General features: G+C 50.5%; 9 protein-coding genes across 9 annotated transcripts; 6 read left to right on the top strand and 3 right to left on the bottom strand.

Annotated features, from left to right (window-relative positions):
• Positions 1–130: 130 nt before the first annotated feature.
• TGAM01_v207805 (CMGC protein kinase) lies at positions 131–1,485 on the bottom strand (the record flags this gene model as incomplete). The annotated part of the gene is made up of 4 exons (XM_018805331.1): positions 131–166; positions 242–1,195; positions 1,267–1,345; positions 1,421–1,485. 4 exons carry the CDS (start codon positions 1,483–1,485, stop codon positions 131–133), a joined length of 1,134 nt encoding a protein of 377 aa, XP_018661502.1.
• A 927-nt stretch (positions 1,486–2,412) lies between these two features.
• Positions 2,413–5,458, top strand: TGAM01_v207807 (hypothetical protein; the record flags this gene model as incomplete). Its single annotated transcript, XM_024550175.1, has 6 exons — positions 2,413–2,451; positions 2,567–2,659; positions 2,742–2,827; positions 2,909–3,579; positions 3,635–4,687; positions 4,743–5,458. 6 exons carry the CDS (start codon positions 2,413–2,415, stop codon positions 5,456–5,458), a joined length of 2,658 nt encoding a protein of 885 aa, XP_024405070.1.
• A 1,117-nt stretch (positions 5,459–6,575) lies between these two features.
• Positions 6,576–11,401, top strand: TGAM01_v207808 (hypothetical protein; the record flags this gene model as incomplete). Its single annotated transcript, XM_024550176.1, has 2 exons — positions 6,576–9,221; positions 9,272–11,401. The coding sequence occupies 2 exons, from the start codon at positions 6,576–6,578 to the stop codon at positions 11,399–11,401; spliced, it is 4,776 nt and encodes a 1,591-aa protein (XP_024405071.1).
• Positions 11,402–11,998: 597 nt separating this feature from the next.
• TGAM01_v207809 (mitotic spindle assembly checkpoint protein MAD1) lies at positions 11,999–14,388 on the bottom strand (the record flags this gene model as incomplete). Its single annotated transcript, XM_018805327.2, has 2 exons — positions 11,999–14,179; positions 14,260–14,388. 2 exons carry the CDS (start codon positions 14,386–14,388, stop codon positions 11,999–12,001), a joined length of 2,310 nt encoding a protein of 769 aa, XP_018661498.2.
• Positions 14,389–15,332: 944 nt separating this feature from the next.
• On the top strand, positions 15,333–17,090 carry TGAM01_v207810 (hypothetical protein; the record flags this gene model as incomplete). The annotated part of the gene is made up of 2 exons (XM_024550177.1): positions 15,333–15,377; positions 15,429–17,090. The coding sequence occupies 2 exons, from the start codon at positions 15,333–15,335 to the stop codon at positions 17,088–17,090; spliced, it is 1,707 nt and encodes a 568-aa protein (XP_024405072.1).
• Positions 17,091–17,753: 663 nt separating this feature from the next.
• Positions 17,754–19,356, bottom strand: TGAM01_v207811 (hypothetical protein; the record flags this gene model as incomplete). Its single annotated transcript, XM_018805325.1, has 2 exons — positions 17,754–18,296; positions 18,367–19,356. 2 exons carry the CDS (start codon positions 19,354–19,356, stop codon positions 17,754–17,756), a joined length of 1,533 nt encoding a protein of 510 aa, XP_018661496.1.
• A 297-nt stretch (positions 19,357–19,653) lies between these two features.
• TGAM01_v207812 (fungal specific transcription factor domain-containing protein) lies at positions 19,654–22,267 on the top strand (the record flags this gene model as incomplete). The annotated part of the gene is made up of 4 exons (XM_024550178.1): positions 19,654–20,573; positions 20,638–20,897; positions 20,956–22,081; positions 22,135–22,267. 4 exons carry the CDS (start codon positions 19,654–19,656, stop codon positions 22,265–22,267), a joined length of 2,439 nt encoding a protein of 812 aa, XP_024405073.1.
• A 2,098-nt stretch (positions 22,268–24,365) lies between these two features.
• TGAM01_v207813 (3-octaprenyl-4-hydroxybenzoate carboxy-lyase UbiX) lies at positions 24,366–25,043 on the top strand (the record flags this gene model as incomplete). The annotated part of the gene is made up of 1 exon (XM_018805323.1): positions 24,366–25,043. The coding sequence occupies one exon, from the start codon at positions 24,366–24,368 to the stop codon at positions 25,041–25,043; it is 678 nt and encodes a 225-aa protein (XP_018661494.1).
• Positions 25,044–25,986: 943 nt separating this feature from the next.
• TGAM01_v207814 (hypothetical protein) lies at positions 25,987–26,486 on the top strand (the record flags this gene model as incomplete). Its single annotated transcript, XM_024550179.1, has 2 exons — positions 25,987–26,133; positions 26,190–26,486. 2 exons carry the CDS (start codon positions 25,987–25,989, stop codon positions 26,484–26,486), a joined length of 444 nt encoding a protein of 147 aa, XP_024405074.1.
• Between the last annotated feature and the right edge of the window lie 517 nt (positions 26,487–27,003).

Here is a 27,003-nt window from a genome sequence, read left to right on the forward strand (position 1 = left end):
TATTATCTTACGATGGTGTTGTTTAATGTATATGATGAATTATGCAAGATGTATATGAGAAGGGCCCGCTAGATGCGTATAGAGCGTATAGAGGGTTGTTGGTATATTTTCCAATGATTTTTGGCAGACTTTACTCGTCACTTGTGAAGCACTTGAATGCTAAAGCCTGCAAGAAAGAAAAAAGGACATGTTAGTAATTTTGTCCGTAATGTTAAAAATTCTGACCCAAGCAGAGACATACCTCGTCGGCCGAAGCCCTGCTCCCATCGTACCGAACTAATCTCGCTACGGCGTCTCTAAACCCTGCATCGACATGCGGTAAAATCACCTCCCATCCCCTCTGTGGAAACACGGTCCAGAGCTCAAAGGGCGTGACGCGAAACTCGTTTGCCTCGGGCCACGTCTCGGGCGTCGGCGTGCCCAGCGTCTTGAAGATGCTCAGAATCAGGCCCAGCTGGTTGCCGTCCTCGTGGACGGCGCGCGACTCGAACAGCGGCGCTGGCGGCGAGCGGATGGCCTCTGCGAGCATGGCGCCCAGAGCCCACATGTCGACGGCGGCGGAGTAGGCCTTGTTGCCGAAGAGTACCTCGGGGGCGCGGTAGGGGCCGGTGCCGATGTCGAGGATCTTGGCGGCTGGTGGTTCTGATGAAGAAGAGAAGGTCGGGTGCCAGGCGGTGCCGAAGTCGGAGAGGTGGGCTGGGCCGGAGGGAGAGGAGAGGAGGATGGCAGAAGGCTTGATGTCGCGGTGGATGATGCCGTGAGAGTGGATGGATGCGAGGGCGTGGAGGGCGTCGGTGAAGATGGAGCGGATGTGAGATGGTTCCAGGCCGGAGGGGCTTTTATCGAGTATGTCGGCGAGGGTGAGCGGCATGTAGGGAAAGGCGAGGACGAGGCGCTGCTCTTGGTCGCGGAAGGTTTCGAGGAGGGGGATGCATGGTGGCTTGAGGGTTTGGAGGATCTTGATTTCGCGGAGGGGGTTGTGCGGTTCGAGGTTTTGGTGGGCGACGATGACTTTGAGGGCGAGGGTTTGGTTGCCGGATTGAGTGCGGAAGACTTCGGAGGTGATGCCGTCTGAGATGGGGGTGCAGTTGAGATATGGGCCGATGCGGATGCCCGTGCTTGGCTCTGTGGGAGTTGATGAGAATGGAGGAGAAGAGATGGCTGCGCTAGGTTGACAAGCAGAGTTGTATTCTTCCTGTTATTTTTGTTAGTAATTGATTGATTGAATTGAATTGAGTTGAAAGAGTAGTGCTATGGGTGATATACTCGTGAGGTTGAGTTGTCGTATGCGGCTTGTTCAATGGTGATGGCCTCACTCATGTCATGCGAGGGGAGAGACTCTGAGCTGTGAGACGAATTGAGTGTCAGCAACCATTGCTTTATGAAAAGAGAAAGAAAATGAAGGAGATACTTCACATACATTTTAGATATAATCTCATATCGATCAACGGATGAAAGATCCGATTTCCATGCCGAGGAGGCCATGGCTGTTGATTGACTATTGGTCGAGAAACAACGGCAATAGCATCAGTTCCGGTGGATATTCCAACGCCCGACTGTTAAATTTAGCAGTTCTCTGCGCATTAAAACTTATGCACGCTATTCTCTCAAGCAAGCAGCAATTAATGCTTCTCCCCCTCTCGATCATGCCAGCAGGCCGGGGCGACACGTCATTAGCCGATTGGGCTCCATTTCGTTGAAACCGAGCCGGGATCCATGGCCGTCATGGCCCAAAGCTGACGATGCAGTCGAGGTTTTGGCTTGGAGGGAAACAAACTCATTAAACATTGGCCCGAGGCTTCTCCGAAAAACAGACTTCCACCGTTTTGCAGCCTCCAGCGCCACCAAAATGTGCCAGAAAGCGCCCCATTGGCCCAGGCAGCTGCTTTTGGTGCTGACAAGGCTGGCCATGGCGGCATCGGCCCCCCATAATTGGGCGCCATGCTTGGGTTTCCAGGGCCTGGCGTGGCCCTTCTCCTCAATTAACGCCCACAGCGAGGCTGCCACCTGCTACCCACCGCTGGAGAAAAGGGCCCCAGCCACTAAGGCCGATGGCCCAAATTACAGCGGGCTGCAGCGCTGCGCTGGTTGGCTCGAGCTCCCCCGTGCAGACAGCGACTGCACTACCATCGCCGTCTCGCCAGTTCTTCCGTCACCAATTCTCCACCATCCTTCTTTTTCCTCTCCACCAAAACATTCGAGCGGCGTCACTCCTCAGCAAGCCGGGCACATCGCCATGCGCGCATTCGATTAGGAACGTGGCACCGTGTTCCAGCTTTCTTTTTGTACAATTTACCTTGAATACTTGAATATCCCCCTGTGTCGATCGCAGCGTCAACGGCGTCGAAGCTATCCCTACCTTTACCTTTAATTTATTGATTACTTAGTCAGAGCGACTGTCGCCAGACCACCATGGACGAGACGGCGAGGACAGAGTACCCGGCCATGCTGGTAAGAGAACAGCTTCCATTCTACTCTCCGGAATATCTTCAATCCTGCTCGTTCGAGCTGCTGGACAAAGCGCAATGGACTAACACGCTGCCCTTTTCGGGCGCCCTTCGCACAGGCTGTTCTGCAGCCCGGCCAGGCCGTGCAGACGCTCAACGACCGGATGAAGCGCATCAACAAGATCAACCTCGAGATCGCCGACTGGCTCCAGGTACGCAACAGCACCGGCGGAACATCCGGTGATGGGAAAAAGAGAGATGAGGAAGCTGATGTTGACCAATTGTCGCCTGTAGGAGCGCCGTCGCGTCGAAGAGCAATATGTGCTGGCCATGCGCAAGCTGGCCCAGTTCCGAGTCCCCAATGCGCAGTCCGAGCTGGGGTGAGTCGCCGAATCCTCGTCAATGCCTCTGTGCTCGAGGCCGGTTGTCGAATGCCATCGCTAACAAACATGTTTGTGCAGTGTTTTCCAGGTTCCGTGGTCCCGAATCATCGAGTCCGTCGAACGCAACGCACAGTCCCACCAGCTGTTCGCCGATCGCCTCGGCAATGATGTCGAGCAGCCGCTGAGGGCCTTCCCGCAGCGCCAGGACACCCAGAACATGACCAACATCGCAAACAACTTGGCCACCATGGCCCGGGAGCTCGACGACGCGCGAAGCCAGTCCGACAAGCTCACCAAGAAGGGCGGCAAGGCCAGCACTCAAAAGGTCGACCTCGCGTCGTCCAAGCTTGAGTCGGCCACGCAGCAGTGGGAATCGCAGTCGCCCTTCATCTTTGAGACGCTCCAGGTGCTCGATGAGTCGCGCGTCAACTTGCTGCGTGACCTGTTGACTCAACTTGAAACCCACGAGTCTGATCGGGCACAGCGAAGCACCGACATCGCCGTCGAGACACTGGCACAGATGTTGGAGATTAGCACGGAGAGGGAAGTGCAGAGCTTTGTGCAAAAGGTGACTGCTGGCAAAGGCTCACTGCCACCATCGAGGACGGTGACGAGACGCTCGACGACGCACATGTCGCAGAATTCCGCCAGCGGGACTAGTGCTCCATCGACGCCGAATCCCTCGCAGCCGCCGCCAGAAGACGATGTTAGCGAGCACAATTCGCTACCCAACAATGAAGCTAAGCCGGGTATGTAACGAGCATGTCCAGCAACGCGCCTGTGCTAACGAATTGTCAATGGTAGAATCCAAACTACGCAGATTAGGTACCATGTTTGGTGGTCGACGACGACAGAGCGTCCACGCAGGCTTCGGTTCTCTCTCACCTCAGAAATCATCAACTGGCGCAACCTTTGGGCGACTTGGCAGCAGCCATGGCCGGGCCGTCTCCCCGATGACTTCCTCCAGCAACCTCCAGGAATCCAACCGATTGTCCATCTTGCCTGAGATGCCAGATGCAGCCCGCAGGCCGCAATCATCGTCCGACGCCATGCACGGGGAGCCGTCGTTGAATGGAAATGGTAACACAAATGGCCTTGGACCTGGCGAATCTCTTTTGGATTCTCCCGCTCCAGAGATGCCGTCAAGTGTAGTTAATGGCAACCATAATGTGGAGCAACAGCAATCCGAGGCTACCGCCTCATCCGAACCGTCATCAGCCCAGCCAAGCCAACAGGAGGCCACTTCTCCGATTGTTTCCAAAGATGAGGAGGGCTTCACAATACGGGCACCAATGAACGACCCCATCTCGGAGGCCCAGAGAGAAGCCGCTGCCGACGAAGCCGATCAAGGTTTCAAGCTTAATATTCAGAATTCACCAATCGAAGAAGAGGACCCTGAGGCGGCACAGGCCGCCCTGTCGAATGTGGCCAATACACTTCGAGTGGGCTCCGCCAACATAAACCGACGCTCCATGACGGTGAGGGGCCGCCGTGACGTGCGCAACACCATCTATGCGCCTGTGTTGCCTCACTTTGGTGATGGCCAGTCAGATAACGCCATCCCTGCCATGCCCGCCGTTCCGGGATCTCCTCCTCGTCCTCCGTCGTCTCGGCCCGCCGCCGTGGCTGCACTTGCTTCCGAGGCTAGCGCCGCCTCCGATACCCAGTCTGTGCGGTCCGGAAACTCGCTCGGCAGCCATCATACGAAGCACCCGGAGCTGACGGGGCCCGGACTGAATGCCTCCATTATCGAGACTGTTTCAGCTCACTTTGAGGGCGGCGAGCTGAAGAGCACGTCAGTTACGGGAGAGGTTGCTTTTGCCAATAATCCTACAGGCGATGTTGACACTGCCAAGAGTAAGTTGACTATTTCCTCTTCTTGCATGATGCAGAAATGCTAATACTTGTACAGCACATGAAACCATTCGTATCAACAACTTTGCCAACTTGGAACGCATCGGCCCCAACCGAATCTTTGTTCACAACGCTTCTCCTGACCAGCCCGACCAGTACGCCCTGGACGTTTCTCACCTTTCTGCTTCCAAGACCGCGACTGCTTTCTCTTACCGCGTTTTCTCTGACGGATCAGAGGCCCATTCTCTCAACCAACATGTTCCTCTCCTTGTCAACCCCGTTTGGAAATCTCAGGGCGACAAGCTCGGCCTTCTCCTGCAGTATCATCTCAATCCCGAATGCAAGTGGACAGCTCCCGTCACTCTCCACAACGTTGTCTTTGTGGTCTCATATGACGGCAAAGCCACCGGAGCCCAGACGAAACCCAGCGGCACCCATTTGAAGGACAAGCATATTGTTTACTGGAGACTGGGAGACGTAACTCTCACAGATGTCGCACAGAAGATCGTCTGCCGCATCGTTGGCGCCGACGGCGTGGAGCCGCAGCCCGGCAACGTTGAAGCTAGGTGGGAATACGCTGTCTCGGGTGAAGATGTCGTCGGCAGCGGCATCTCCATCTCCAGACTGGAGACTGTGAACAAGGACGCCGTGGAGAGCGATCCATTTGCGGATGAAGAGAACCCTGCTAGCTCAAACCCGTCGCTCGCAGAGCAGACGTGGGTAGATGTGCCGATTACGAGGAAGCTTGTGAGCGGCAAGTACGAGGGGAAATAATAGTCTTGACTTATTAGAAAGCGCTTACATGTCAGCGTCTTGAGTGGGAAATGGGGGAATGAATATCGTTGGTAATATTGAATATGCTGACTGAAACGTGGGTGCTGGTAATTCAAGCGTTGAGAGCGAAGGGGGCAAATAATTTTATGCGACTTTCTTTTTTCTTTCCTTTATTTCAGAAGAGAAGTAAAATCGCGCGGCCGTACGCCGATTTCTTTTTTCAAAAGTCTAACTGCTTTATTCGCTCGTGATATCAAGAGATCTTTCCTTTTTCATTTTTAATGTATGTTGTTGGAGGGAAGCCTTTGTTGCGCTGATGTGTATACACGCTCATTTGTGTTTCTTAACTAATATTTGTTTGTCCTTTTGTTTGATGCATTACCCTCGCTTTTTATCCTTTTGTCTTTTTTATTTGTGTTCTTGATATACTGCGCGTATATTTTGAGATGAGGGGAGAGGAAGAGGAAGAGGAAGAGGAGGATCACACAGTGTCTGAGTTTCGGAGTTGTAGGAATAGGTAGCATGAAGAAAGAAGAAGATAAGATATGAAACATTCGTAATGGTACATTTTTTTTTTCTTTTTTTCTCTTGGACGTTTCTCGATTTTCCGTTTCTAACTGATTTGATGATCAAACAAGTGAAGTCTATACGAAGTATTGTCAGTTGCTGCGTTTAGCAAGCCAGGTGGGTGATGTAGCGTTATCTGTAAATGGAAATCTACTTATTATACCACGTAGAGATATTTCTTCCCACGGATTAATGGTTGCTTGTTGGTATTCGCTTGAATTGCTAAACGAGAAGATTCAGTGATCCCAAACATCCATCCATGCAGCTGCGGCACGTCAACTCGTCGACTTCAACCTGATTGGCTGGATTCGAACTTTTGTTCCTATCATGCTTTGCAGCAGCCAATAAGAGGCGGAAAGAGGTGCTATATCGCAGCCTGATTCCTTTTGCAACAGCCTGTTGCCGAACCCCGCACGCTTTCGTGTACTCAACCTTGCGGATTTCTCCAACTTATTTGTTTTATCACTCAGATAGCTCACCGTCGCCTCTTGATGTCGCTATACCTGATGCCTTTGTATAATGGGCATATCTTGTCCGGCAATCAGGCAGCATGGCCAGTCCCAATTCGCCTCCGCCAAACAGTCGCGACGACTTCGAAATCGCAATCATTTGTGCTTTAGCCGTTGAATACGATGCCGTCGCCCTTTTGATTGACAAATTCTGGGATGAAGACGGTGATCAGTATGGTAGAGCTATTGGCGATCAAAACACATATACCACTGGGCGAATGGGCAGCTTCAGCATCGTGCTGGTGCTTCTTCCTGATGCAGGTAAAGTCAGCGCAGCAAGCGCAGCATCCAGCTTTCGATCGAGCTTTCCAAGAATTACCCTCGCTTTGTTGGTGGGAATTTGTGGAGGGGTGCCTTACACGAAGGACAATGAAGAGATTCTTCTGGGAGATGTTGTAATCAGCAAGACTGTCATCCAATATGACCTTGGAAGACAACATCATGAAAGATTTCTCACCAAGGAAACACTCGAAGACAAATTAGGGAGACCGTGCGCAAATATTCGCAGCATCCTTGCCGTTATGGAAACAAACCAGGGGCGAGAACGCCTGGAGAATCGCGCTGCTGTACTATTAGAACAGCTGCAACGTCATGCCAGCCAAAAGAAAACGCGAAGGCCGGTGAAGTACGAGTATCCTGGCATACTCAAAGATCGACTCTTTGAATCGAGCTATGTCCACAAGCACCAAGTCTTGCTGCCATATCGTTGCTGCGAGGAAGTACCATGTGATCACTCTCACGCGCTCTCTTGCGATGATCTTGGCTGTGAAAATGAACATCTCGTTCAACGTCAGCGGCTCAACGATCAGACTCACAATCTTTCCATTTTCATCGGTCGCTTTGGCTCAGGTGATACCACGCTGAAATCTGGAATATATCGTGACCAAGTCGCTCACCGCCATGGACTCCTGGCATTCGAAATGGAGGGCGCAGGCATCTGGGACGAGCTTCCATGTATCATCGTCAAAGGCATATCCAACTATGCCGATGGTCACTGGAATGCAGACTCAGGTTGGCAGTGTTTTGCCGCCGCCACGGCCGCTGCAACAGCAAGGGCATTGATTGAGCGGTATCCCAAGACAGATAGGTCTCATCCTCCATTGGCCATCGAAGAACGCAGACGAAGAACTGAAAAACGCAGAGAAAGAACTGAAGAGGAGGACAAGTGTCTGAGGGACATGCATGTAACTGATCCTACTCTTGACAAGAAAAGAATTGAAGACACCAACGGAGGTCTCTTGAAAGATTCGTATGTTTGGATTCTCTCAAATGCCGAGTTTACCCAATGGCGCAATAATCCTGATGGTGGACTCTTGTGGATCAAAGGGGACCCTGGCAAAGGCAAGACGATGCTCATGTGCGGTCTCATCGATGAACTAAAGGCGGACGGCGTAACGCGGCCGAGCTACTTCTTTTGCCAGGCAACCAATGCCCAGCTAAACAGCGCCACCAAAGTCCTATGTAGCCTGGCCTACTCTATTGCCTGCGAAGACGAACTGGCTCTCGCGTATGTTATGGAGAAGTATGAACACGCAGGCAAAGAATTGTTCAATAACACCAATTCCTGGACAGCTATGTCACATATTTTGGCACACATTCTACAAAACTCAAGTTTAAAAGACAAGGTCTTCGTTGTTGATGGTCTTGATGAGTGTGTGGTTGATCGTTCGAATCTTCTTGATTTCATTGCCCAAGCGCCAGGAATATCAGATGCAAAATGGATTGTCTCAAGTCGAAACTGGCCTGATATTGAGGAGAAGCTAAACACAGGCTCCAAAAAATTGCTGTTGTCTCTCGAGCTAAACGAACAGTCAATTTCCGATGCCGTTCGCGTTTACATTGAACATAAAGTCCATCAACTGGCCATACTCAAAAAGCTAGATCAGAAATCTCGCAACCTTGTTCAAAGTCATTTGCTGGCTAATGCTAATGGCACCTTTTTATGGGTTGCCTTGATTTATAAAGAGCTTTTTAAAGGGGGTGTGAAGAAACGGCATTTGCAAGATCTGATGGCTGCTTTCCCCCCTGAGCTTAGACCGCTATACGCGCGTATGATGGAGCAAGTGTGTGAGTCGCGCGATAGACAAATATGTCTAGAATTGTTAGGGCTGATGTCGCTTACTTATCGACCAATTTCATTGTTGGAGTTGACTTCGTTCGTTCAAATGCCCGCAAATGACGATGGCATTGAAGAACTGAGAGACATCGTTGCTACGTGCGGGTCCTTTCTTGTTTTGAAGGATGACGTGGTTTACTTCGTACACCAATCGGCCAAAGAGTTTCTGCTCGATAACGCATCTGACGAGATCTTCGACTCCGGAAAAGCTCGAAAACACCACGACATCTTTTCAAAATCAATACGGATCCTTTCACAAACTCTTCGACGAGACATATATGGGCTCCGCCATCCCGGGGCTCAACCTTCTGTATCCAGTGTACCCAATCCGGATCCGCTAGGACCTCTAAAATATGCTTGTTTATTTTGGGTTGATCACCTTCGAGATTCTATAGTCGACTCTTCTGGCAAGACTATCTCGCAAGCCAGCCTAGAAGATGATGGGATGGTTCATTTCTTTCTCAAAACCTTTTTATTTTATTGGCTAGAAGCACTTTGTCTAATGGGCAAGCTGACGGAGGGTATTATCGCTATAAAAATGCTGGAAGCATTGGTACGTCAGCCAATCTTCGTATGAATTGTCATTTATAATGGGATGGTTAACTCTTTGTGTGTGTCTAGACAGCACAAGACCTTGGTCTGCTACACACGTTTATGAGAGATGCTCGTCAGCTTGTGTTGTCCTTCAGGCCAGCAATTGAATTTACTCCTCTGCAATTATACTTTTCGGTTCTTCTTTTTGCTCCTACATCTAGCATAGTACGACAAGCTTTCGAACCAAACCAGGCGAAATGGATCTCACACAAGCCTAGCGTGCGATTTGGATGGGATGCACGTTTGCAAATATTAGAAGGCCATCAAAGCGACATTACTTCACTGGCGTATTCGCCAGATAATCTGAGACTAGCGTCCTATGATATCAGCAATAATCTTAGGGTGTGGGATCGGGCCACAGGGGCTTGCTTGCAGTCACTTGAGTTCGAAGGTACCTGGGGTTGTACGAGCATGGTGTTTTCGCCTGACAGCAGTCAATTGGCATTATCTTTCGACTTGTGCATCAGAATCTTGGATCCAACAAGTGGCACCTGTATAAAGACGCTCAATAATGGTCGGTATTATGGGTCAATGACATATTCGCCCAATGGCATGCAGTTAATTTTGTCAAATCAACTTTGGGAGGAGGACGACTTTCGAATATGGGATCTTACGACAGAGATGCAGCTTCAAACGGAAGATTACTACCAAGACGTCCGAGAACCAGCTGTCTTCCACCACGATGCACAAAACGTAGATGAGGACGAGGACGAGACATCAGACGAAGACGAGATATCAGACGAGGACGAGACATCAGACGAAGACGAGGCATCAGACGAGGACGCAATTACAGTAGTTCGAAGTCCAATAACGGGTTCCCGCGTCCAGATAGTTAGCGAACATCGCCTTGTGGATGTAGAGTTTACATTAGATGGCATGCTATTCGCGCTCAGAATGAAGGCTCGAAAAAGGCGAATCAGAAAATCTGGGCCAATCTACATCGTGGAAGCCGCAACTGGTAGATGTCTGCAGAAACTCACGGACTGCAGTTGGCTTAGTGAACAGTGTGCTTTTTCACTGGATGGTTCACACCTGGCGGCGGTTTATGCGTCGCAAAATCTTGGCATTTGGGACGTAAAAACAGGCGCTTGTCTCATGGACTTTCCGAACGCGATAAGTGTTGAAGCTTGCGTAGCCTTTTCTCCTGACGGCACGGACGTGGCCTTTGTTGCAGATTCCTCTACTATCATGATCTGGGATCTTACTCTGGCCTCTTCCGTGGACCCTGTAAAACAAGAAGAGGTCCATTCAGTCATATTTTCACCGGATAGCACACGCCTTGCACTCATAACAAATTATTTTGTGATAACATATCCTTTTACTATTGAAATTTGGGATCCTGTAGCAGGAACATGTCAGCAGCAGCTCCATGTCGGTAGTTCAACTCGGGACAAAGTTTATTACGCCCCGCCGCAGTTGGCATTTTCTCCGGACAGCACGCAATTAGCATATTCGAGATGGAATGAAATTACAATTCGGGACTTGGCCGCAAATCCACATCATAACAGGTGTGAATTCGAAGTTTCCAGCGACGCAAAGTCAATTATATTTTCTCCCAACGGCAGTCGACTGGCGGTGGCGGAGGATAAGCCTCACTCGCAAAGGATTAGATCCGAAATTCCCAGCATCGCAACTCCGAAAATTGAAATCAGGGACGCGATTAACGGCGCAATTGTTTACACATTCTATTTTGCAACGGCGATAAAGAATATCCAATTCTCGTCGGACGGCAAGCGTTTGGGGTCATTGTCAGAAAAGGGCATCGCAGCGATATGGGATCTGAATACGGGCGCATGCCTACAGACTTTCGATTCCAATTTGGTATGGACATTAAGCGTGGGCAATGACGCCTGGCATATATACAGATATGCACCTCACGTCCAAGTTCAATGTTTTCTCACCAACATGTTGCAGAATCCAGATTCAATACCTGGTATTACTGAAGAGTTTGGTAATAGTCCAAACATGCAGTGGCTTGTGCGACGAGGAGAGCCTTTTCTCTGGCTCCCTATGGAATATCGATCCGTGGATGTTACTTTTGCGGGAGGAAACATTGCTATTGTTCTTTCTAATAAAACACTTGCTTTAATTTCTCTTAGCCTTGCTGAATTGGACGCCGAGATGGCATCTAACAGGTCATCAATAGTCAAAGACTAGATTTATATGAATAACAGGATAAAAAGAATGGTACACATTAATATATTAGCTACCCTATCCTGCATGCCAGTTCAATTATCTAAGATTCCAGCTATAGCATGGGCTACTGCTGCTACTGCTGCTACTTTTAGGCAGATATAGCAATTAAATAGTGAATTTTATCTATAGTCTAATAGCTTTATTGAGCTATAACCGGAGTGCTGTAATACAGCTAGAGTGTTGGATAATAGAATTGGGATGCTGGATAACTTTCCCTTATGATCACAAACGAGAAAGTCTGTTCAACTTTTTGAGAAAGATACAAGCCATCATACCTATATACTTCCAAAGACTTGCATGAAAATCCCATTCTTGACAAAAGATAAACACCGGCATATCACAAGAGGTGATCTTGCAAACATCATACGAGTGTTTCAATATAAAGTCTAATTACATCCTTCATAACGGTCAAAAGGTAGAAAGCCACCCAAAACAAAGTTGCGATATCGGTGCAGCGCTTGCATAAATCGATATCGTACTATTACATCTACCTTTGTCAATTGATTGTTTCCTTTTTCCTTTCCGTTTATTTTATCTCTTCTCCCTTCTGTCTTTCCTTCACTCCCCCGAAGCCGCCCTCGCATGCTCTTCATAAAACTCCAATGTCAGCGCCGCCAAAAAGCCCGGTATGCACCCCTTCTCCCTGACCCAAAAGCCAATGTGGTCACCAATCTTTTGCGCAAACGCGCTCTTGGGCCCGCCACCCACCTTCATCGTGCCCCTCTCGCCGTCAAATACAATCGAGTTCTCATGCTCGTCCGTCTGCGAGGGATAAAAGGTGCTCTCGACTCGCATCTTGCCGTTGGGGATGAAGGTGACGGTCCAGCCCAGTGTCGAGAAGATGGCTTCTTTGAACTCTTGCGATTTGGAGCCCCAGACTTCCTTGAGGCGGCGCGCGGATTTCTGGGCGCTGGCGGTTTCGGCTTTTGCTGCTGCGATTTCGCGCTCCATGGCGCCCAGTACTGATGTCGGGATCAGGGGTATTGAAGGGCTTGTCTCTTTTGACCGCAATGTCGCTAACAACTCCTTGTTCTCCTTCTGCAGGGCCTCAAGAGTGGCCCGCTTGATCGCCTCATAATCCGACGTGGGATTAGATCTTAGCGATAACACTCGCGTTTTGGCCTGCTCTTTGGCGGCAGAAAGCTGCTCGCGCGTTGTAGAGAGATCCTTTTCGAGCATAGCGACCTGCGTCTGCACGCTCGCCAACTCTTCTTGAAGCTTGCGATTCTTACGCGTAAGCTGGCCCATCTGCTCCTGGGCGACATCGTCCTCGGCCCGACTTCGCTTGCTTCCAGCGAGCAGCAACGGCGATGATGGCTGCTGTGATAACGGATCCATTGATGAGAGCTCGTCGTGTAACCGCTGAACCTCCATCTTGTAATTGTCCACCATGTCCTCCAGCTCCTGGATACGTGCCACGCGGGTTCCATCAAATTGTTCAGGTTGTAGGGCTTGCTCTTCCGTGTCAAACGCTTTGAGCTGTGCGCGCAAGTATTCAACTTCCTTCAGAGCCAAGGCACGCTGCCGGTCGAGACGCATGCGGACCTGGTCGACATTAGCAGCCTGGGCAGACGTTGTGGCATTCTCGAATTCGCTCCTCAATTGCGCTCTCTCTTCTTCCAAGGCCTGGGTATGGCTTTGCTGAGCCGCAATCTCGGCACGAACAGCGCCAAGCTGCTCGACATAGGAGGCACTGGTCAGTCGCTCCTGTACAAGCGCCCTCGCAATCTGCTCTGGTGAATCGAACTCGGCCTGACCAGTTTCGGAGACTCTCTCGAGATAAGCTGACCATGAAAGACGCTCATCCTCCAGCCTCTGACGTTGTATCCTGGCCTCTGCCAGTTCCGCCTCTAGTCTCTCAGCGGCCTCCACCTTTCTCACTAGTGACCTCTTTTCCTCCTCGACAATCTCAACAGCTTTATTGACAGCTCGAAGCCGCTTTAGCTCCGTAAGTTGTTCGCGGTTGGAAGCCTCTAGAGCTCGAATGTGCGAAACCTGCTCTGATAGCTCCCTCTTAATGATATCCATCGTCTCCGCATCACCACTTTGGGCCTTGAGCCGTAGTACGTCCGCCTCCAGGTTGCCAATCAATGTGTCTTTTTCCAAAATCTGTTCCTGGTATTGTCGCATTGATGTCTCATGTGCTTCCGCCTCCTGCTGCATGTCCTGTAACGAGCTGTTTGCTGCAGAAATTTGCATTTGAAGATCGTTGGCTCTTTTGTCGGCCCTTCTCGCCGCCTCATCTTTTGCGCTGGTCAGATCTTCTAGTTGTTCTTGCAAAAGGCGAGTTTCGTCCTCAGCAGCCCGAAGTTTGGACTCGAGTGACCGTTTGTCATTTTCCACAGCTTCTTTCAGCTCTTCCATTTCGGATCGGATTGACTCCATCTTACTGTCTGTCTTTGCCTTTTCCGATTCAGCTGATTGACGCTGCTGTGCTTCTTCTTGTTCGCGCCGACGGGCTTGCTCTATCTTATTGTTTTGCTGAGATAGAGCGATCTCCTTCTCTTGTTCAGCGGTCTGCAGGCGGTATTGCAAGGTCCCAATTTCGGCCTTGAGGGCCTCAATTTCTTTCCGATACTTCTCGGAAGCATCTGGCTCTGGCTGCACGGCATTCTCTTTCAAATTCTCGACTGATCCTCGGAGCGATGGGGTTGCATTGCTTTGTCTAGATGACGGTCTACTTGTGTTGTGTTCTCCGGTGAGGTTATGGGCGGATGTTGAAGCACGAAACGATCCTATCTGCAACGCATAAGTGAGTTAGAAAGTATATACAAAGCCTAACACCGAGGCATGCTCAGCCAATTGGCTGCTTGACTTACTCTGGAATCACGAATTGACAGATTTGGTCGGGGCAGGCCTGAGGTGCTTCCAGCGCGCAACCTGCTGGCCGGCCGAGAGCCTGGACGGCCAGTAGGAGTGCCGGCATCCTGCATTGCGCGGCCGCGCATCTCAAAGGTTGGCTTTGGCCTTGAAAGAAGGAAATACTGACGATGGGTGCTGAGCTTCTGTTTTCTTTGTCTGCCAAACGCGCTGCTTCGCGTCGGAAATGGGTAGCTTGGCTGCGAATAACGTAGTCACGTGATGATATCAGATAAGCTGCAAAGCAGGTAAATGAACATATATCGATTTGCAGGTGAGGAATTGCAGTAATGGCCAAAGTTGAACCTTTGATAGTAATCCTTTTTTATAGTTCACACAATTGGTTATACGAGTTAGGTGTGCAGGCTCTGAGCATGGAATTGAGCATTGCGTTCCTGAGACTCAGTTCCGCATCAACAGGCCAACAGATAAGATCTGCGCGAGCCAATCGGCAATCCACCATGTACCGGCTTGGCTCGGGGTTTGCGGTACAGGTACGTGAACTTACATGAATCAGCAATTTCCTCTGGCTCTACACGCTTCGCAAAGCACAACTGTGATGCATTTCATATGAGAATATATATCCAAATGAAACTTTGCTACTTGTATTAAACTAAACTTGCAAGTACACAAATCAACATTCAATGTCCCATCAATTGACAATCTCTTGGAAGTACACTCAACTTAAACCCATGACGCAGCTCCCGTGACCCACTCGGACAAGACCCAAGAAAGTGGGAAGCTCAGCTTAGCTCCGTCCATCCTTCATCCATTCATCCCGCCAATATCCACAACCGAAATCCAGCAAACAAGCCTTTTGACATGCCACTTCCGACGAGCAGCCGCAGTGATCTCGCTGGGCTCGCCAATTAACCAGAGGTCGTCTGATACCAATCATCTTCCAATCGTTATTACACAGGCTCAGCCACTACAGCAACCACACGGAATCCCGGCTCTGCTAAACCCGAATCCTACCTGGATCTACCCAGTTCGCCCTAAGAGAGCGTTGAATTGAGCTCCCATTTCATCCACCATGGCCGCCCATGCGCGGAGCCTCGAGGCAAGTAAAATGACTTGGGTGTCTCAAACAACTACCGCGCAACATGTATTAACATGAAGCTTTTAACAGGCCGCAAGGATCTCTCTACCATCGACGTTTGCGCTTCGTAGACCTCGGCTATCGCCCTTGTTCCTCTCCAGTCTTGAGGTTCGCTCAAAGTACGAACGATTGCCTTCCATCTCATCATCATCCTCTTCAACATCGTTCTCTTCGTTTTCCGCATACCAGAAACGATGGTCTTCCGATTCGACGACTTCCCAGCAGAACCGACCGGCAGGTGCCCAAAGCCCTGATCAACCAGCTTCAACGCCATCGACTCCAAAATCTACAGCGGCGACGTCTTCATCATCGTCATCGACATCTACTTCCACATCGTCAACATCAAGCAGTCGTAAAAAAGAGTCTGCTGGAGGCAAATTCAACTTATACGGCGACGAGTGGGAGGACACTGTTGACTTTGCCATTCAAGGATTCGATGAGCTTCCGCATCGCCTGTTTGGCGTCAACCAGCATATGATTATCAACTATGAGCTCAAAGAGGCCCTGCGTATGATGTTGCGCCAGTTCAATGCGCCCATTGTCTACTGCTTCGCCTACGGCTCGGGCGTTTTCCCCCAGGAAAAGCCCGGCCGCAGCATCAGCGAGGCTGACTTTCGAGCTGTCCATCCTAGGCCACCCGAAGCTTTAGTCAAGGCCCAAGGAGGCTCACCCAAGATGATTGATTTCATCTTCGGAGTCACGCACACAGAACACTGGCACTCTATCAACATGAAGCAGCACCGGGACCATTACTCTGGCGTCGCATCGCTGGGCTCGGGCTTTGTCTCGCGAGTCCAGAACTGGGGTGCTGGCGTGTACTTTAACCCCTACGTTGAAGTTAGCGGCATGTTGGTCAAATACGGCGTCACAAGCATCGACAACTTGGTTAGGGACTTGTCCACTTGGGATAACCTCTATTTGGCAGGGCGCCTGCAGAAGCCTGTCAAGATTCTCCGTGACCATCCCCAGGTCCGACTGGCGAATCAGATAAACCTCATCGCTGCTGTCCGAACCGCACTCCTTCTGCTGCCTTCCGATTTTACCGAGGCCGACCTATATAGCACCATTGCTGGCCTCAGCTACCTCGGCGACCCACGAATGGCTCTCCCTACCGAGAACAAGAGCAAGGTAGCCAATATTGTCTCCAACAACATGGTGCATTTCCGTCGGCTCTATGCTCCATTAGTTAGGACACTTCCCAACGTAGCATTCGTGGATCCCGTTCGACTTGATGACGAAAGCTGGATTCTGAATCCCGAAGCCAATGCCAGAATGCAGCAGGATATGGACTTGGTGAAACGAGGTAACATGGTCAGGCGTTTACCGGGAAGTTTCAGGTCTCGTCTCTATTTTCAATACCGCAAGAAGTTTGGCGTTCCCCGAGACGAATTCGATGCTATGATGGAGGCAGCTTCTGACTCGGACGGAGCGGTAAAGCGCCGTCAAGCGGGAGAGTTTGAGAAGCGGATTGCCGCGGATGACCCCGAACAGTTGAAGAAGATAACTCGCCAGGTCATCAAGCAGACAGTCAACTGGCCTAGCACAGCTCAAAGCATCAAGGGCTTGATCATGGGTGGCTTTAGCAGATCATGGCGATACTTGGGCGAAAAGGTGTCCAAGTGGAAGAAGGGCAGGTCCGAGAAGAAGTCTGAAAGCAAAGAGGCTAAAAAGTCGCAGAAAAAGGAAGAGTAAAGTACAGCTTGTACTCAGGGCAGCCCACGCCCTGTCTCTCTTCCAGTCGCCCTAACGACGACGCATTTTTTTTTCTAGCTTTGGCATTCTGACGTTTATTTTCTTGCTACATATTGTATCACGTATGCATCTACACAATGAACATAGAGCTTAGATTTGGGAGCGATTGCAGCAAGAGCCGAGCGACGCGCAACACTTTGCATCGGCTGGTTATGAGCCACGGAAATTGGAGACACAGGACATATTTTGCAAAAGAAAGAGGGGCAAAAAGATGAATTGGAAAAAAAAAAGAGTCGCAAAAAGCTGGATAGGCGGAGCGAGATGGCGCTGATGGAAATATGAAATCAATGGATAGGATAGATGGATGACTTGGGTTGGCTGGTACGATAGGCGTTGACGATGGAATGGAGCGAATGCTGCTGAGAAAGACGAGCGGCTTTGCACCTTGTATTGCAGTGTATCAAAATAACTATAGTAGTAGAAAACACGATTGGAGACGTTTACTTTCATCTGGGCATATAATTGTTATATAAGACGATTTTGTGAGGTCTTTTAGAACGAGTGATTGGAACATGGCTGCTTCATTTCATAGCGCCAGGATTAGTCATCAGCATGACTTGGCTGCATCTCTTGTATTTCTATTCTATTTTGTTTCCGCTTTATTTACTCCTGCAACTTGGCAAATCCAAACGACTCCCAGTCCTTCAGCACCTGGTCCTGCACGCTCTGCGGGTAGGCGTTCTTGAAGTTGCACGTCTCCCAGTTCTGGCCCGTTGTGAATTCCACCGGCAGCAGCGCATCACTCACAACCTTGCCGCCCTTGACGGGGTCACCGTTTCCATAGCCCATGAAGGGAATGAGTCTGAAGCCGAGAACCTCCTCGAAGAAAACCTCGTCCAGGTTGGGCCGGCATCGAGTGGTGAAGGCCCACAGCACGTCCTTGTCGTTGTAAATGTCAATGTCCTCGCCCACCAGGATCAGGCGGTGCATGGCGAAGCCGGCCTTGACGTTGAAGACGAGGTCGCCGACCTTCTTTGCGAATTCCTTGCCGGTCGTCTTGAGGGCGCGCAGCTTGGTGGTGTCGACCTTGAGGACGGTCCAGGTGGCGTGGGCGAACCAGGGGCACGAGGTCTGGATGATGGGGAGGCCGGCGTCCTGGCAGACTTGGCGGATTCGGGCGGCAGCGAGGAGTCCGAGCATGGTGTGCTGTTGAAAGATGTGTTAGCTGACTGAGGTGATGTAGGCACATGGAGAAGAAACCACAGAGGACACTTACAGTCTCGTCAGTCGCGCGGCCACATGACGAGATGGGCAGGATGGCGTTGTTGCGGTAGGTGATCTTGGTGATCTTGTGTACGTTGCCGATGATGCTCTTTCCGGGGAACGTGTAGCCGTGCATCTCGCCAAAGGGACCCTCCTTGGCCGTCTCCTCAATCGACAGCGTGCCCTCAAAGACAATCTCCGAGTTGGCCGGCACCAGGATGTCGTTGGTATCGCACTTGACCATCTTCATGGCCTCGCCGCACATGGCGCCGACGTATCCAGGATCGCTGACGCCCTCGGGCAGAGGCATCGAGGCAGCCATGGCCGCAGTGGGAGGAACACCAAAGGCCAGCGCCCAGGGAATTTCCTTCTTGCCCTCCTTGGCCCACTGGTCGTGGATGAGCCTGATGTGCTGCGGGTTGGCGGCCAGACTGACGAGCTTGTTCTTGTCGTGCACCATGGCTCGCGAGATGGACCAGTTGGTCCAGCTGCCGTCGAGGTTCTGCAGGATGTGTACGCCAAAGGTCTGGACATACTTGCCGCCGTCGGACTGGTGGATCTGCGGCAGGGGCAGCGACCACAGGTCAATGTCGTCGCCCTCGATGGAGTTCTCCTTGCACGGGCCCGTGGCGACGATCTCGGGCTCAATGGGCGGGAGGTGCGTCGCGGACAGCATCTTGTCCTGGATCTCGTGCAGGCTGGCCGTGGGGGGCAGGGCTACGTGCCGTGCCAGACGGCTGTACTGGTGGCCGGGCGTCTTGCGGACGCCGCCGGGGGCGCCGAGGATGCGCCAGAGGCCATCTTTGGCGCCGATGATGTTGTGGAAGAAGGGCGCCTTGTCGTCGGTCTCGTAGACGAGGCGGGTGATGGCGGCGGCCTGCAGGTTGGGGTCGATGGGGGCTTCGATGTCTGCGAGATCGCCGTCTTCGCGGAGGGCGTTGATGAAGGAGCGGAAGCTCAGGTGAGCGGGCTCGGGGTCATTGGCGTCATATTTAGAAGACATGATGAATTGGACTTAGAGGGTATCTATGCTCTTTGACTCGAGATATAAGTCAATTGAAGCGCTTACAGCTCTCTACATATACTCTCTGGCAGCTCAGCCGCGGGAATACTATATATACTCTACTGCCCCCTCTGGGATTTCTGGTGGAGTTACGCGCAAATTGATGCTACCTGCTCTCACTCCGTGACTACCAGGAATCATCTTGGCTTACTTGATTTCAATCTTGTCTCTTGATTTATTACCGACTCTGTGAAACGGTCCCCGTTGTCCCATGCAGTGAGCCTCGACGCTGCAGTCATGCCCGATGCGACCCCGGCCACTGCGCCGAGAAGGGCCAAGCCGCCGCGGCGGATCATCAAGCGCCGAGCATCCGAGCCATCCGGGCACGTCACCACCACCGCGCTCCTCCAAATCCTTCGCCCGAACCTCGACCTGGCTTTCTCGGACGCTCGGAACATACGCAGCAGCCCCTCCTCGGATCCTGCTGCCAGCTTCACGCTCGCCTCAGTCACAAAGAAGATGGAGATCCAACAGCAGAGCGGCAGCACGCCCGCACATGTGCCGACGCCAGAGCAGAGGGAAATCGACAGAGTGCTGTACCTGCGGCGCATTTCGCAGGCCCGGTCGTGCTATCCATGTCGCCAGCGCAAGGTCAAGTGCGATCATGGCCAGCCGTGCCGGACGTGTCAGAAGCGAGGCCATCCTGAGATATGCTCGTACAATGTAGGCACGCCGGAGAAGAGGCGCGGGAGGCGTGCGAAGAAGGCCATCGCTGATGGGACGACGGCGACGACAGCATCTCAAGGTGTTTCTGCTTCTGTTTCTGCAAACAGGATAAGTTCTGAGCAGCATGGAAAAGAGCTGCCATCGCGGGAAGACAGTCTCGAGTCCGAGACGTCATCAAACCGGACGTCGCCGGCTGCGACTGTCAAAGCAACCGAAGTGGCTTCCACAGTAGCAGCGGCGGCTTGTTCTCGTGCGCCGCAGGCCAACTGCTACCGGACTATAAGAAAGGAGCATTATCAAGGGGACAGCTCAGTTCTTGCAATGTTACATGGCTCTGCGGATTCGCCCGCTGTGGAGATGAGGAGGAAGGCTGGGCCGGTGCTTGGCTTGCACAATACACTTGAGTTTTATCCGTTTATGAAGCTCAAGACGATACAGGAGCGGTGGGCGGAGTTGTTGAAGCTGATTCCGCAAAAGCAGGAGGTTTTGAGGTGTGTTGTCTTTTCAGTTTCATTTTAATCACTCATGTTCCAAGTTTACTAACCTGGTGCGTAGATATTTCCCGTCGCATGGCGCTACAATCTATCCTCTCAATCCTGTTTTGATAGATCCTGATGACTTGGAGTCTGCCTATTGCGATTACTTGTCGGCTCTCGAGGCCGGTGAGCTCAAAGATCCCAATGTCTTTTCTCCGAAATGGGTGTGCAAAGCGTACATTTCGCGGATTGCCCTGCTACTGGCAGCACTTGCTACCAGTGCTCACTACTCGGTGATGCAGTCTCCGAGGAGGCGTTCTGAGCATTGTCGTGATTACAGTAAGTAATCGTTGATGATAAGCGCTGTTTACATGACTGACCCAGCTTCACAATTTAGTTCAACGCGCATTTGATTGTCTACGTCTTGCCAATTACGTTCTACATCCATCACTAGATGTGGTCCAGACTCTGCTCATCATTGGGACCGTTCTTCAAGATGTTGGACAGTCAGACGGCGCATGGGTCATGTTGGGCACCACAGTTCGAGTAGCGCAGGCTCTGGGTCTGCACACTCTGACGGAAGCTCAGCTCCAAGAGGATAAAGGGAAGAAGAAGCAGGCTCTTTGGGATATGATATGCAAGCAGGATTGCTTGCTCAGTCTGTGCCATGGCCGGCCACATATTGCGACCAACCAATCCTTGGCAACAAACAACCTTCTGTATCGTTCCGACGAAGCATTAGGCTTCTCGGATATGATGTGTGGCATTGTTTCTGTGTGCATAAGTCTCCTAAACTTGGAGCAGCCAAGCTGCGAAGCGTCGTTGAAACTGCTAGACGAGCTAGACGGATACCAATCCCGAGCCTTGCCGTATCTCGAAGACCGAAACAGTTGCAAAAATATTCAGCAGCGGTATGAAAACCTCACTATTCAAATACAGCTATCCTTTGCGGCATCGGTCATCTCTCGGCCAGCGTTGACCAGGACTGTGGCGACGACCAACGAAGAGATCAACAACCTGCAAATTCTCAAGCGCCGAGCCAAGGAGAGTTTGATGAGCACGGCCAAGTCTTTCATCGAGTTTCAGTCACTAAGTATCATACCCATCCGCACATGGTCGCTGATCCATGCGGTGCTGAGTGCCACGATTATGCTTTGTCTTTGGGAGGAGACGCGAAATGATGCGGAGAGCCGAGATGTGCTGCAGCGCGTGATGGAAATCTTTTCGCGAGCAGCGCAGGCGGACGATGAGACTGGCATGATGTCAGACAACAACCCTTGGCTGTCAATGAGCCATACCCGAGCACTGGTGGCTCTTCAAAGCGCCCTCCAAAAGGCCCCTGCGCTGACCAGTCCTGCGGCGACAACATCAACGCCGGCATCGCTGCCCGAGCAACCACTGGCAGAGAACATGCCGCAGCAGAATTACGCTTTACCGAGGATGCAAGATACGGGAGGCCCTCCGTTGGATCCGACGGTGGATGGCCCGATGAGCTACAACTTTACCTCGATGCTAATTGACGGGTTTGTTCACTTTTGACATGGGCTTTCGATGAATGCGGACTGATTCTTACCAGGTTCTCCATGGACGCATACTCGTACCCCTGGGACACGTCGGGGGTGTCGCCGTTGATGTATCTCGATCAAATTATGAAAGGTGAGGAGGATGTGACGTTTCCCCACCACGACCCCAGCTTTGTGGTGAATTGATCTGACGATGTTGCAGGGTCTTATGAGGCTGTAGATGAATTTTGAACAAAGGATGGGTGGGCCGGCGTCGCAGCGTTACTGTTGCGAGGTGGAAAATAAATTTGCAGCGAAATTACCGGAAGAGATGTTTGGTTATCAGCTTTGGATACGGATCACGGCGCTGTTTACGATACCTTCGAGATGAAGATGTATTATTTACGACCTGTTGGGGCTCATCATATTGGGCGGCGGTTACTTACACTCGCTCTGGGTAGAATCTCTGTGCGTCCATGTTAGCCTTGGACCTTGCCTTTATCAGCAGGAAGGTAAGGTCCAAGTTTGATTTGTACGCACAGTGATTCTATCCAGAGGGAGTTTAAGTAACCGCGCCTCGCTCTGCGATGAGCTTCATATCAAAATAGTTGACTTACTGAAGCGTCAGATGTAGCAAATTCCGTCTATAAGACGAGGCCAAAACAACTAAACAACGTTTGAAGGCTATCCTGTTGTGATGCTTACCAAAAAGATGATCACAGTTAATGCTCATTCAGTGACTGGCCTACTGTGCATCAGGTATCTTTGACTTGCCAATACATGTATCATGTTTTGGTAGTAACGTGTATATAGAGTCGATAGGACATTATCAGGCCCTGTATCTGTACAATTCCGATGGCTCGGAATAAAGAATTGGAGTATATCTCATGCGGATGCCACACTTTAATCCAAGGTGGAGTGCTGCCCCCTTGGCTGATGTTGTTGAGCATAATTGAGAGTAATTGAGAGTGTAATAGGTACAAGGAGCTGATTAATGTCGACAGGTCATCAAGTTTCCATGTTATTTTCAAGTGGTATAGTCTTACTAAGTACCTAATTGAAGCATAGGGATACTGGCCAGGGGTCCAGATTAGTGACTGTGAATCATGCTCCCGCCTCCACCATCTAATGCTAGATGCTGCAGTACGACTTTTGCCTATAGGCAAGGCATAAGCACAGCCAATCAGCACTCAAGGGCAGCGAATCCTTCTTACAACTAACCCACCACTCCATTATTCAACTTTTTGGCCATTGTTTGTCTCTCGCTGAGCAGGTTTATTATGATAGCAGAGATGCACACCTGCAGAATAAGCTGAAATAATATTTTAGCGCTTATCGTAGCGATGCGATCCTCTTTGGATACGCCATTTGAGCGGAAGATTAGGATCGGACGGGAGCGTGCCGCAGTGGCGCTGATTTTCTTTGATGGGCGGTCGCGTAGCCTTATATGAATTGGTAAGATGGGATGGGATTTTCCTTTAGGCTGTTGGGTAGAGGCGAAAATGATGAAGAAGAGTAAGCACTTTAAACTGGGATCGATTTCGTTACGATTTAGTTGAGGGTTGGGACTAGACTAATAGGTACTTGAGTGAGGGACGTTGGGATGAAGTAGTAGCAGCGAGTAGAGTGCCAAATAGTACAACAACAAATGCATTGATAAAATATATTATCTGTTGAATAAACAAGCCTATGATAAGATTGATTGATTTATGTATACTTCTCTAACGTCATACGAGATTAATGATCCCTACATAAACTGCTCAACTGAATTCCGAGATGGTGTCTTTTGCGCGAGTGTCCGCAGCCCGACTTCGGCAGCTCGGCCACCTCGGCGCACGGCCTCTGTAGAAAAGGTACACCAGCCATTTTCATCTTCTCTTCCCTCGGCTCGGTCGTTTGGAAGATGCAAGTCTCGGACTGAGCTGAGTTGGACGGGAGAAGAATGAGGTCACGCTTCGACTATTTTTCTTGTGTATGTGTGTGTATCTATTAAATTCACTATTTTGTTTGCCGTGCAATGTTGGCGATGGTGCCGAGATGTTTGTAATTGTGGATTAGTCGAGAGGCAGTTGTGGTGCTGGGTGCTGGATGCTGGATTTCGTACATATAGCTGGAGGATGCCGCATATCTTGCTGAGTGGCCATTCTATCCCCAAGTTGAACCCTGCTTACACACTTTTACTCTTGCATTTCTTCTACTTTCTTCTGCTATTCTCTGTCACGTCTTTAATCTCCAACTTCATCCATCCAAACTTGTTCTCGACGATACGACACTTGACTACACGACTTATACCGACTACAACAACATGTCTCCCTCCCTCACAGACGAAGAAAGCCTCGCCATCTCCCACGCCAATGGCTCCAATGGCTCCAACGGCACGGCTCCCCCATATCAACCCACCCAGCCTCGCCGCAAACGCATCATCGTCGCCATGACGGGCGCCACGGGCACCATCCTGGGCATCACGCTGCTCATCGCGCTGCGCCGCCTCAACGTCGAGACGCACCTGGTCATCTCCAAATGGGCCGAGCAGACGCTCAAGTACGAGACCGACTACCACCCGTCCAACGTGCGCGCGCTGGCCGACCACGTCTACAACATCAACGACATGGCCGCGGCCATCTCCAGCGGCTCGTTCCGCGTCGACGGCATGATCGTCGTGCCCTGCAGCATGAAGACGCTGGCCAGCATCAGCACTGGGCTGTGCGACGACCTGATCTCGCGCGCCGCCGACGTGATGCTCAAGGAGCGCCGCAAGCTGGTGCTGGTCGCGCGCGAGACGCCGCTGAGCGAGATTCACCTGCGCAACATGCTGGACGTGACGAGGGCGGGCGCCATCATCTTCCCGCCGGTGCCTGCGTATTATATCCGGCCGGCGTCGGTGGACGATTTGGTGAACCAGAGCGTGGGGCGGATGCTGGATTTGTTTGATTTGGATACGGAGGAGTTTGAGCGGTGGAACGGCTGGAAGAAGGACAATTAAAGAAGAATGGGGCTTTTACCTCTTTGTTTCTTGCGTATATGATGAATGATGGGAATAATGGCATGTAACTATAGACGGGATGGATGGGTTATGGGTTGCGAAGCATTTGGGCGTTGTGATTTACAGGGACATCTGAGACAGTTTGAATCAAAAGTAATCGATCAATTGCAATTGGCTTCAATAAACACACAAAAAGAGGTATACTGCCTGACTAGGCATTACACGACTTATATCACAATTGTGAATAGAAATTCAAGACAAAAAAATTATGCGACAAGAACAGGATTCGAACCTGTGCGGCCGAAGCCATATGATTTCGAGTCATACCCATTAACCACTCTGGCACCTTGCCTTTTGCATATTAGATACATGACAAACTGCAGCTATATTAGTAAAGCTTTAGCGTCCTACAGCTAAGACTCCGGCTCGGCGTATCCCTACCCTGCATTCAACAGAATAATTGCTGATGCAGTCTTTCAATTCTCGGATCGCTGTAGATTCTGATTGGATTATTTTAATCATGATGAAATTATTGTTTTGATGTTTAGTGCTCTGTAGCACCAATCTGAAGCCTTGCACTCTCCATGATGGCTATTTAAGTCACATGCAAAGCAAGCTTTAGGTGCATGTTGCTTAGAGGACTCAATGCTGTTCAGGCGGAAAGCACCTAAAGCCTCATGTTGTCACGCAATCCAACTGCTACAGGCGCTGACGACAAAATCATCCACTGTTGAGCTGATGAATCATTGGCGTCAAATGCAGAGCTCTTGTGGGCACCGTTTATCCAGAGAACAGCGTCTCGGGCTACGCAATCAAATCACTCAATTATAGGCCATGCGCGTGCTTCAGCCAGCAACCATCGACTCCAGCGGGGCTCTTGGCACGGCGTTGAGCAACATGCGCAAACTAGCTGAGCAGCTTGTATGCTCCTCTGAAGACATCAATGGTATATGCGCCTTATAGGCGGGATTTGAAGAGGCTACCAGTTGCGAAACTACCCGAACTGCTGCTGCTACTCAGTCCCTCACTGCAGGCCCTCTTGGCTAACCTCTCTCTGGAGAGTCTCGTGCCTCATATCCATGAAGAAATGGTATGTATATAAAATGTAATCAGTGACAGTGATAATCTCTTGCTTACACTTGAAAGAGAGTGATATTACATGCTTTGGCCGATGAAGAAGGATTTACTATAAGTGAAAGAGTTCTTTGGGGGCCGCCAATAATATGGCTTCAAAACGGCGGGTTCAGGACAAGAAGAAATCAAATTTGTTTTTGTATCATTATACCCCGGCCAAAGAGCAGAGTTATTAATCTTGAAGAAGGACAACAAGGTGAAGAAGAAGAAGCATATGAGTGTGTTTTCGAATGCACGATAAGACGGCCAATTGCTGAAGGACAATTTGTTAGTTTCAGTTTTTCAGTGTCGCGTTGGCGATATCATTAGTTATGAAGACGGCGAGGAGATTTGCAATGACAATAGTGCAGAGCCTCTTGGTATTTGCTTTCTTGCATCTTTGTACGAGATGAATTGGAAGCACTGATCGCTCACTTCAGGTGTCCAAGGCAAGGTCACGAATAGGCCGACACCAATAGTATTACCGTATATCATCGATAGTAGACATAAAGACGCTGGACTTCACAATACTACTACCGACTAAGAGCATGCAATGATATGACTAACAGCAACCAGGCACATGATTGTTGATGTCTGCTATAAGCCCCCTTGCATCGAGGCTGATACTAGTCAATGCGCCATGAGACGGGCTATCAAATAATCCCGAGCACCTATGTAAGGAGTGGAAAGTGCTAATTACTACTACTACTACTACTATCTATACAAGTACATTCTACAGGAGGCAGATATGGTGCAAAAAACGAGTATACAGATGTTTGTAGCAGCAAAATGCCATTACCTGATAACTCACATAATCTGCCCCTGCGTCTCGCTGTACGACAGCATC

Source organism: Trichoderma gamsii (assembly GCF_001481775.2).
Source record: "Trichoderma gamsii strain T6085 chromosome Unknown Scaffold_30.2, whole genome shotgun sequence".
NCBI classification, from domain to species: domain Eukaryota; kingdom Fungi; phylum Ascomycota; class Sordariomycetes; order Hypocreales; family Hypocreaceae; genus Trichoderma; species Trichoderma gamsii.